This window comes from Cucumis melo, chromosome 7 (assembly GCF_025177605.1).
Source record: "Cucumis melo cultivar AY chromosome 7, USDA_Cmelo_AY_1.0, whole genome shotgun sequence".
Lineage (NCBI taxonomy): Eukaryota > Viridiplantae > Streptophyta > Magnoliopsida > Cucurbitales > Cucurbitaceae > Cucumis > Cucumis melo.
Window position 1 is genome coordinate 28651175 of NC_066863.1, and position 10620 is coordinate 28661794.

Here is a 10620-nt window from a genome sequence, read left to right on the forward strand (position 1 = left end):
TAGTTTTAATAGAAATCGTAATAAAATTGATTTTAATTGTTTTTATTTAAAATTATGAATTTTATCACATTTATTTATTTATTCAAATTGTAATGATAATAATACATATGTTAAAATTCAAAACTTTTTTCTTGAGAACAGTAAGATAAGTAAGATTGAGACGTTCTTCCTCCATCCATCTTTCGGATAGAAAAGTAGTTGTTTTTTGTAGTTTGTTGGGGTGTACGCATTGTAATTAAAATGATAGTGTTTGAAGGTAGGAATAAGAATCTTTAGAAAGTTGATTCCTGAATTAAATTTCATGTGTTTCGATGAATTTTGATTTCAAAACATTTTTTTTCTTCGTAACTATTTAATAGACAATATTTTAGTTAGTCGGATATTTTGGCTACAATTTTTATACGCTCTTTTATCCTTTCATTTATTCTCATTTCACGGTAATTTTGTAAAATTCAACAATCTCCCATGTGAAAGGAAAAAAAAAAGAGAGAGTAAACCCTAGGGGCCAACACTTGGGTTATTTTTCTCCATTCCTCAACAAGGCACCACCACCAAGTCACATAGCCAAACTTCTTCACCATCCCCACAACCATATTTAATTTCTTTTATTCTCCCTTCTCCATCCTGCCGCGCTAAATTTTCTTTCTCCTCAACCTCAAGGTCTGTCCAAGTTTTTTCTCCTTTTGTTCTTCGCTTTCTTACCATTTTTATACGACAAACTGATCTTTTATTTTGTTCTTTACACATTGGTCTATTTATATCTTTTCTTTTTTAACTATCTCAATTTCGGCATTCTTGAGCTGTAGCAATGTGTTTGATTCACCTGTATTTCATTTCTGGTGGTGTTTTGTTGAAGTATTGTAGCTATCTATGGTTTTCTAGATGATCTTTATCATTCCACTAACCGTTGAATATTCATGCCTGTTTCTTCTTTCTATTACTTGGGTATTCGAAAATTTGTAGTCTTTAAGCTTGTATTCCTTCGTGAGGTGCTGTTTGCTTGAAATTCTTCTATTTTGTACTGTGAAAGTCTTAAAATCTTGTTGCTCAAGGATTTTGTATCTGGTTTTTCAGTTTCTCATTGTAGCTTGATATATGCCACTACTTGCACATGTTTAAAATCGTATTGATTTACTGACTCTTGAACTTGTTGTCTACTTTAGATTATCTAATTGGGCGTTACTCTTACAATTGGAATGATGGCAAAGTCATTATCAAACTTACTCTTCAAGGGCTTGGCAGGTCTGCCTGCTACTCGCACTAGCAGAATAGTACGGTTTGAAAAAAATTCACTATCATATATTAGTTTCCTATTGTTTTGTTCCGTTGGTTTTAGCTTTTGTCTTGTTTATTTATTTTTTCAGAAGAGAAACAAATTTCGTTAATGAATGAAATGGAGGAGTAAGAACTGCCAACACCTAGAGGTGTATTACAAAAAAGTTTCCAATTTGAAATTAAAGAAGTTGGGCTAAGTTAAGGAAGTTGTCGCTTCTATAATGGGTACTGATCCTTCCGACACTTTGTTGTAAGGTTTTTGCTCCGTCTATCCAATAGGGAAGCATTTCATGTTGAGGGTCTTCTTTTGGTTCTTCAAGGCCATTTGGTGGCTTGTGGGAGAAACGGTTCTAGGTTGTGGAGCCATTTACTTTATTGGGGCATTCTTTTTTGGGCTTGGCTTTTTGTATGCACTTGTATTCTTTCATTTTTCTTCGTCATTGAAAGTTGTTGCCTTTATCCAGAAAAAGAAAATACCACGACAAAGATGATGATGAAAATCTCATTGTTTTCTTTGTTATGGCCGTGTTAGTTATCTGCTGTCTTTGAAGTTAAGCTTGATAATATCCCATGTGAGATATTTTCTTCACCCAAGAATTGGCTGCATTCGCTAAATTTTGAAGGATAATAAATTCTAACATAAATTTTGATGAGTGCCGCTTAGTGTGAAATTACACGGTGGCGATGACATACAAATTATCACAAGCTTTCTTAAACAAGATATATCAGAAATTTTGACTTAATTATAAAGTACATCCTTGAATTTTAAGGTGACATACATATTATAAAAGTTGACTGGCGAAGCTTGTACTATGCTGATCATATTGCGGTGCCTCATTTTGAACTGTTGATAGATGGTGCCTGGGCTAAATTACCAGCATGGAATGAGATACTCTACGACTGTACCTAATGAACCTGATACCCATGACGATTTCAAACCTACTAATAAACTTGAGAGTTCTGGCCTTTCTTTGAAGGATGTTGTTGAACAGGTATGAATGCTTTTGTTAAAGAACTGATAATATCTAGGAAGCATATTTTGATGTGTTTGATCCTTGTAGAAGTAAAAAAACTATGTGCTTTGCCTCTCTTTTCTTGATAAGAGAAAATTTCACAATTAGTTGTACGCAAAATGAGGAAGTTACAAAAAGGTCTTCCAGATTCTGCAAATGTAGAAAGGTTTAAATGTTTTCTGGTGTGAGTAGAATGTGAAGAATTTAAGAACCGGTATTAATGGTTTAGAAATACTGACATATTATGGCAACTTTGACTTTAATTCTTTTTTTATTGGCTATGATATTTTTAAACTACATTGTAAGGTCTTCAACTTTTCAACATCGGCCTGCTAATATCTATACTTTCATGAGTACACAAGTCTCATATCGGCATTATTTTTCATTTGTATTGTTATTAGGATGTACGACAAAATCCTGTGATGATTTACATGAAAGGGGTGCCGGATGTTCCTCAATGTGGATTTAGCGCTCTTGCTGTTAGAGTGTTGAAGTTATATAGTAAGTGCTCATTGGTTTGCTTGTCTGTTTTAATGAGTCTACACTCTTTTGGATAAGCTTTTTCAGGGACATGCATGTCTGTTCCCCTGGAACAGTCTTATAATCCTATGTTTGAGCCAATATTGTGCCTGTTATATTTGTTATGTGTGTAACAAGTATATATAATAACTATATGGTCTCAATACTTCAAATTACTGGCTGACTGATCGCTAATGTCTACCATTATCTTGCTTCTTTCTAATCATGTGTTTTGCATGAGTTTTTTCTGGTCTTTGGTTTTCTAGTTCTTAAGACAAGAATCTGGATCAGCTTTTTAAAATCACGCACTTGCATGTTTTGTACTGTGCCCATCTCTGGTTAAAAATCCTTGCAGCACCTTTCTATTGCTTGTCATCTTTTTCCACGATTCTAATGTGTTAAGTTTTGCAGATGTACCTTTGAGTGCTAGAAATATCTTGGAAGACGCTGAGCTTAAAAGTGCTGTGAAATCCTTCAGGTATGCTGGCCCGTGGCCCCTTAGATACTGACTTTCCCTCCTCAGGGGTGAAAATTTTCAAATATTTGATTTGCAAAAAATTAAGTCATGGATGTGTAGTACAGGTATGAACTAATTTCAGACTGTGAAATTGTGAATGGCTCTCAAATTAGTTATAGTTTGTTTATTTCAAGAAATATAAGTAAAAAATTTATATAAACTAACAAATAAATCGTTTTTACTCTCGAACTAAGCTATGGATGTGTATATTGTTATTAGTATTTGTACTTTGTTAGACTAAATGGATGTGAACATTGTTTTTATATAAATTAATAATTAAATTGTTTTTACTTCCAAACTAAGTTATGGATGTGGATATTATTATTAGTATTTGTACTTTATTAGACCAAATGGATAACATCTTTTCTATCTCATGACCACTTATAAGGATATCGGAGATATTAATAGATATTGAATATCCATATTGAGCCCCTCAATTTAAGGATAATTTAGGAATATATAGACATGCCGATGGATATTTGCTACTTGACAAATGAAATTATTTCTGAATATAAAGTCATGACATTGTTGGCTGGAGAAGTAATTGGACGTGTTGTAATTTGAAAATATTTTGCATGGCAGCAATTGGCCAACATTTCCACAGATATTCATAAAAGGAGAGTTTATTGGAGGATCTGATATCATACTCAATCTGCATCAGGTATCCAACTTCTTATTCCTTACTCAATTCACTTCTCATAGGATCCTACATGAACTAAGGGTTTACTGTCGCTTTCTCTTGTTACCGAAACTAAATCGTTTTAAACCAGTTTAGGGACTAAATTGTCACATTCATGAAAGTGTTCTTTAACCAATTTTATCCTCAAAGTTTTCTCTATTGTAATCCTTATAAATTAAAGTTCGGGAACTAAATTGTTACTTTCATGAATGACCAAAAGTGTTCTTTTTAACTAACTTTATTTTCAAAGTGCGGTTGTTGTGTGATGCATTGCCTTGATATTGTTCTTTGTCATGTGTAGTCGGGAGAATTGAAGGAAAAGCTCAACGATATTGCAGCCAATCAGAAGACTGAATAAGTTCTATGAAGATATGATTAAACCCATTTTTTCTTCTTTTTTTGTTTCAGCTTGTGAGAAGATGAGGCTGAAGGTTATTAATGTTTGTTATTAGCCAAATCTCTTTTCCTATACCCATGGACGGTTTGTAGTCAATCATTCACCTCTCTTCTTCTTCTTTTTTTTTTTTTTTTAATATCACATATATTCTCTAATAAATGTGACCTACACTTATCACTGTTATTTTGCCTCTTTTCTCTTGGTGCTACCATCGCTTGCTTTTACTAAAATTTTATGACATTGGTTGAAGCGTTATTTTATCTACTTCTAAAACGTACGGCTAAAATAATCAGGTTAAATCCTATGAAATGAAAACTTTGATTTCTTGTATCACATTTATTGAATCTGACAATCTAATCCAAAATGTTAGAGTTGAGTCAATCTTGTTTAGATTGAGTTATATTTTCCACTTTCGTTTTGGATTGTGGGTTGACTCTAAAGGGAATTTAGGTTATTCACCCCGACCTGAATTACATACATACATATATATATATATATATATATATATATATATATATAAAAAGTAAAGTTTTTACATAAAAAAATCCTTGGATCTTTGATTTAAAAAATATTCTTAAATTTTAATGATTTCAATAAGGGATTTTAGGGATACAATTGCTAATATTTTACATTACTCCAATTTAAATTCTTATAGACTATTTTTAAATATAGCAACACGATATAGTAATTTATCTTAATAATTTATCTTAATCTATCATAATCCATCGTAAAAAGATTATAATATTTTACTATATTTGTAAATATTTTTAAAATTTTACCATTTTAAAATAAATTTTCAAATTCTATAACCCAAAGAAATTTAAATTGGCATAGAAGATAAACTCAAAGAACTGATTTGCCTTTCCAAAACCTGTTAAAGCCATTTAACACAGCCAAAAGTATACGCTCAAACGTTCATTACATTTGGGATCCTGTCTTAATTTTACTCATTTTCATGTTCAATCAATCTCCAAAAAGGCATTAATATTACTACAATTATAACTGGAAGAAAACAAAAAGGACAGAAAGAAGAAACGAAAAACCTTTTCCTGCCTAACTTACAATAAATCCATCTGACTGCTCCATCAGTTACGATTTTGACAAAACTGTAGGGTAGATAGGGACTTATTACCCCATCAATTACCAGGAATCACAACGTGTTTCACTCGAATCTAACTTTGAAGACTCTTCCTCGCCTACATCATTCATGGGTCTTTAACTGAGAGATTTTGGCTAGGTTAGCACTATGCTGATATTAACTTGTTTCCTTCTTGGCACTTGTTGAGCAAAGATACCGAAGTAAATACTCATTCGACGAACACATATCAGCCAAATCCTGATGTGTTCTGGTTATAGCCATTTGCAAGGATTTTAAGGCAGGAAGTAGGTTTCTAGAATTTTGTTGGATGTAAGTCCCGTGAACTTTGCAAAGTTCCTGAATAAAAGAATTAATGGTGAGTTCAATCATTTCCACAACTACAGTCTACGGCTAAAATACAATATCTACATCTGAACTAGAAACTCAAGAAACTACCTGACACCACCGTAGAACAAACTCCAAATGTGGGCAACTTTCCAGAATTTCCGCTAATGCCTCCACTAACCTCTGCAAATATCTATGCGGAATCGATTGGATTAGTTTTGCAATATCCACAGGATTCACAGAGAAAATGCATTTCTTTATTAAAAGATCCTCATTTAAACGCAAACTAAGAATTAAAGCCCTGCTCGATTGGTCTTCATCAAGTGCAGCATTGATTGCCTGCAAAAACATTAACCAATAATAAATATAAAAAAGATGAACCGTTCAGGAAAACAATCTCAAGTTCGGTTAGGAAACATGCCAGAAAAATCAATTTCCTTTTAGTAGTTCTGTCTTTATCTTATTGCAATATAATTTCTTTTCCCTTGAAAGCAATAACTTATGTTTATGATAATTGCTAGACAACATCTGCATTCATTACCTCAGGTGTGACATCGATGTCAAGATCAGTAGGATCAAAGATAAAAGATTCGTCAATTGAATAAATAAGAACTCCTTCGGTTGTTGATGCTGCAAAATTTCGACCAGTAGGCGCAATTCTTAAGCATTTTGTTCTTACAACTGGTCGTCCACGATTGAGCAAGGACCCTGGTAAATCATGGCCTAATTTCTCTCGTGCTTGTTGATCAACTCCTTCTTCTATATCACTGTCATCGTCATCAATCAAATCTAAGGGGCCAGCATCTGTCATGTTCTTTGAATTTAAAATGTCAAGAACTCCATCTAAAGAGAGATTATTGGTTATTTGAAACCTCCGCAACAATACCTGAGCAGCAAAAACATGATATATAATGCTGAACCACAACATGATGCAACAAGGAAAAAAGATGAGAGAAAAAGACAACTGAAAGACAAACATGAAATGTAGCAGTAGCTACACTATGCTTCGGAAATCCAAACAACTTCTTCATGAACTCATGTGTAAAGCAATATAATCCAAGGGGAGAACAGGTTCTTCTCAAGTATTGTAATGTGAAAAAAAAAATCACACAATAACCAAAAGTAATAAAAACCAATCTGAATTCTTTCAACATAAAACGCAATCAACAAACATGCCAACCTACTAGATTTTAATCAAGAGAAATGAAATTTCATAGAAAAGGAACACGAATAATTTTAGTTTATATAACTTTTGTAGTGTTGTGACAACATCCAATCAAACAAACAAATCATATATGTTGTTTCTATTTACATTAAAGCCTCGAACCAGTTAAATGATTGCAAAGTTGGTGTCTGAAATCCAATCATTTGATCTAATGCAATACAAATAGTCAGAGACTACAAATAAAAATAAAAGCATAGAAACTAACCTGATCAGCAATGTCATACATACAGATGTATTTACTAGATCCTCCGGCTAATATATAACTCCCATCAGCAGAATAACATAATGTCGTGAAGCACTTTCCCGAACTTGAAGTAGCGGCAGATCTTCTATCAGTCATCAAACGCCCTCCAGCAATGTCCCTACGCCCTTCAATTGTGTACATCAATATACCATCAATGGGATCCCAAAAATGGATCTGACCATCTAATGTAGAGCTAGCCAACTGCCTTCCATCTGGACGATAAACCACAGTAAGAACATCATGCATATGATTGAACGTTTCAACAGCCCCTTTCCCTTCAAAAACATCCCACAAGCGAACAGTTTTATCCCATGATGAGGAAGCTAAGACTGCCTACATGATAGTAAGGCAAAGTGATTAGTATTGGGGGGGGGGGGGGGGGGGGGGGGGGGGGGAGGGGGGGAATAGCAATGAAACTCTCATCTTTATTATTGACAAAAAGATGGGGAAAAGATAAGCATAATCAAAGAAAATAAAGAGATAAAAAGATCCAACATGAAGTAAAATATTGTTCTAGAATTAGAAATTCAAGATGTAAATGAATGTGTCCACGAACTCACATTTGTAGGAGAAAACATCAATCCATGAACGGGACCTTCATGCCCACTGAGGATATCCAACAAACGACCAGTCTTCATTGACCAAACAAAAATCTACAAAGTACACAAACTTTCAGACAGGACTTTAGCATAAAGCTAGTAGGGAGCACTCATATTCCAAGAAAGCAGGAAGATACCTCAAATGAATCTAATGTTCCAGCACAAACAACTTCACCACTTTGATCTACCGCCAAGGAAACAAATTGCCGAGAAGTAGGGGAGGTAAAAGTTCTAAAATTTCGATAGCGAAACAAATCCCATGCACGAACAGTACCATCAAGAGATGCACTCAAGAGACAGTGGTTATTTGCCAGAAACTGGAGAGCAGTAACAGCATTTGCATGCTCAGAGAATGTAACAAAGCAGAAGCCTGATTGAACCGTCCAGACCTACACCAAACAAGTAACATTAGCCAGTTCATCCGACAACAAGAAATAACTAAAAAAGGCTCTAACAAATTTGGCACCATACTTCCTAGCCGATGATGAGAAACTCAGTATTACATTAGGGTACAATAAACTATAGGGTCACTAGACTACATACTGATAACTGATAAGCACAAGTAACGTGATCACTTTGCTACAGGAGCCAAGGACCGCCAAAACTTACAGATTGTAAAAAATACACTATGTACATTTGGAAATATGGAGTAGAACACATTTTTGGTTATTTGTCATAATTGAATTCAACAATCTATTGCATTAGGGTAATTAGATTTTAAAGAAAAAAGTACATCTTTAAGAAATTAAGGTACCTTGACTTTGTTATCATCAGCTCCAGTTGCCAATAGTTGTGAATCTGGTGAATAAGCAAGACAATTAACATCAAAGTAATGTCCCTGCTGTTTCAATATGTAGCTTTCCGAACGCCATTCCCACACTAGTAACTGACCAAGTTTTGCACACCCAAATGACAACCAGTTGCCATGCTGATTGAAAATAGCTGTGGTAATTTTCTCTCTTGATATTGACAACATGTGCAAGCACACAAAATCCGGCATCTGATACAGCCCAAACACACCATTAGAGAATCCCACAACCACCACATCAAGGTACCTATGATAATCACACGCAGTCACCTTTGCCGGAGCCTGAGAAAAATTATCCTTCCTCACTAACTGCCATTTTTCTCTAAGCAAGTATCCATCTTCACTATCCACATTACCATCACCAATATTCTTCCTCTTCTTAACACTAACATCCCCACCACTCTCCACATTTTCTTCACTATCCCTCCTAGGAGTCCCTGGTGAAGCTGGTTCAGAATTATCCACGTCCATTTCATCAAAATTATTCTGTATAACACCCCAACTAAAAATATAACAATCTCGTGTGATCGTATAAACTTTTTCTACCTTATTAGTTTTCTTATTAGTCCCAAAAAATGAACCGACAATTGAATCTCTGTGACCCAAAAACAACTGTGGTTTATACTTAATCCCACCTAACTTCTTCACAATAAGTAACCTAGCAGTCAAATCCTTCGAGCCAGCAAGCAAGTAATTGCCATCAGGACTCCAGTCTAACGCTGTAACTTTATCATGACAATCAGAAAAAGTTCTTACCAGTTCAAAAGGAAAAAATTCCTTCCTAAACCCCGGTGCACGCCAAATTTGCACCAATTTCCCAGTGCCAACAGCAATATTTGCACCGTCGGGGCTAAACTTGACAACACTGACAGGCTTCTTGAAGGAAATACGGTGAAGAACAACTCGACGTCGGAGATTGATGAAGAGGCAACGATTCTTCTCGTCCACGGTGAATAAAAATACCCCATCGGGGGAGAGGGCAATACGACAAATATTGGAAGATGATTGAAGGGGAAGAGTCGTTGTTTGAGACTTGACAAGGTCGGTAACGGAGATTCGGTTACCGACGGGTGAGATTAACAGAGTGTCCTCTGAAATCAGAACATTCCCGCCTCTATAGGGCGCTCCCAACAGATTTTGAAACCGGTAATTCATCACCGGCGATTATGATTCCGGTAAAATTCCTGCCAAATTTCAGCTCTTTGATTTCTCAGAAGACGAGGTAGGGTTTTTGGAGGGTTTAATATTTTCTGGGCGCCTAAAAATCACCAATATAGACTCGTTTTCTTGCTGCAAAGTGTCTGAACAGTTCCAAATCTATGCCAAATCTACAAATAAGCGTTTCCAAGCATTAGAGGCCAATCTAAAGGACCTTAAACTAGTTCGGGAAAAAAAATAGAGAATTTTTACCCACTGAAACGTGCTCCAAACATTGCTAGTTGGTGTCCGGAATTACCTAATCCCACATATTTGGAGTCATCACACAATGAGTAACTCAATTCTAATGCCGAAAAGAAAAGAGTAAGTTCCAAAAACTCACCACAAAGGAGGCAGACGATGCTACAGGGTGTTCAAAGAGCGGGGATTGCAGCTGAAACTTGTCCAAAATGCGTGGGTCACCTCAGTTTGTTGCTACCGAGAGTGAGGCTGCTGGTTCCTGGGCGTAGCTCGCGCCACTGCGCTGGATTGCTTGAGGTCGCGCGCTCGATTAGCGCGCAGAGGAGGTCGTCAGTGTCGTGAGTTAGAGTTCAACGTCAAGGTGGTCGCGCAGTCGACGGAGGTGCCGACGTGTGCGGCGGGTGTTGTAGTCTGGCGGCGTGAGTTCTGCTGATGGCGAGAAAGAGAAGACTTTCGAATGGGGCGTTTTACACGCTCCAAATCGTGAAAGGGAGAGAGAATAAGGTTTAGGGTTTTTCTTTAA

At 35.7% G+C, this 10620-nt stretch overlaps 2 protein-coding genes across 5 annotated transcripts; one reads left to right on the plus strand and one right to left on the minus strand.

The window, feature by feature from the left end:
* Positions 1 to 402: 402 nt before the first annotated feature.
* On the plus strand, positions 403 to 4583 carry LOC103494718 (monothiol glutaredoxin-S15, mitochondrial). Of its 2 annotated transcripts, XM_008456041.3 has the most exons (7): positions 403 to 660; positions 1164 to 1271; positions 2130 to 2267; positions 2690 to 2789; positions 3219 to 3285; positions 3907 to 3985; positions 4305 to 4583. In XM_008456041.3, exons 2-7 carry the CDS (start codon positions 1197 to 1199, stop codon positions 4359 to 4361), a joined length of 516 nt encoding a protein of 171 aa, XP_008454263.1. In that variant the 5' UTR covers positions 403 to 660; positions 1164 to 1196; the 3' UTR covers positions 4362 to 4583. The 2 variants fall into 2 exon arrangements, with proteins under 2 accessions (XP_008454263.1, XP_050943388.1); XM_051087431.1 differs by lacking the exons at positions 403 to 660; positions 1164 to 1271 and adding an exon at positions 1348 to 1500.
* Positions 4584 to 5238: 655 nt separating this feature from the next.
* Positions 5239 to 10620, minus strand: LOC103494721 (periodic tryptophan protein 2). 3 transcript variants are annotated; one of them, XM_051087432.1, is made up of 9 exons: positions 10240 to 10620; positions 10114 to 10155; positions 8646 to 10027; positions 8029 to 8280; positions 7853 to 7945; positions 7254 to 7625; positions 6365 to 6709; positions 5935 to 6162; positions 5239 to 5835 (listed from the first exon to the last, which is right to left on the minus strand). In XM_051087432.1, exons 3-9 carry the CDS (start codon positions 9852 to 9854, stop codon positions 5656 to 5658), a joined length of 2679 nt encoding a protein of 892 aa, XP_050943389.1. In that variant the 5' UTR covers positions 9855 to 10027; positions 10114 to 10155; positions 10240 to 10620; the 3' UTR covers positions 5239 to 5655. The 3 variants fall into 3 exon arrangements, with proteins under 3 accessions (XP_050943389.1, XP_008454273.2, XP_008454272.2); XM_008456051.3 differs by having other exon boundaries at positions 10110 to 10155; XM_008456050.3 differs by lacking the exon at positions 10114 to 10155.

Coding starts and splice junctions, on each gene's coding strand:
- LOC103494721 (XM_008456050.3), bottom strand. CDS start 9,854: ATGAATTACCGGTTTCAAAATCTGTTGGGAGCGCCCTATAGAGGCGGG. Junction 7,626..7,852: donor TGATGTTTTCTCCTACAAAT/GTGAGTTCGTGG, acceptor ACTATCATGTAG/GCAGTCTTAGCTTCCTCATC. Junction 6,710..7,253: donor TGTATGACATTGCTGATCAG/GTTAGTTTCTAT, acceptor TTTGCTGCTCAG/GTATTGTTGCGGAGGTTTCA.
- LOC103494718 (XM_008456041.3), top strand. CDS start 1,197: ATGATGGCAAAGTCATTATCAAACTTACTCTTCAAGGGCTTGGCAGGT. Junction 1,272..2,129: donor CTACTCGCACTAGCAGAATA/GTACGGTTTGAA, acceptor AACTGTTGATAG/ATGGTGCCTGGGCTAAATTA. Junction 2,268..2,689: donor TGAAGGATGTTGTTGAACAG/GTATGAATGCTT, acceptor TATTGTTATTAG/GATGTACGACAAAATCCTGT.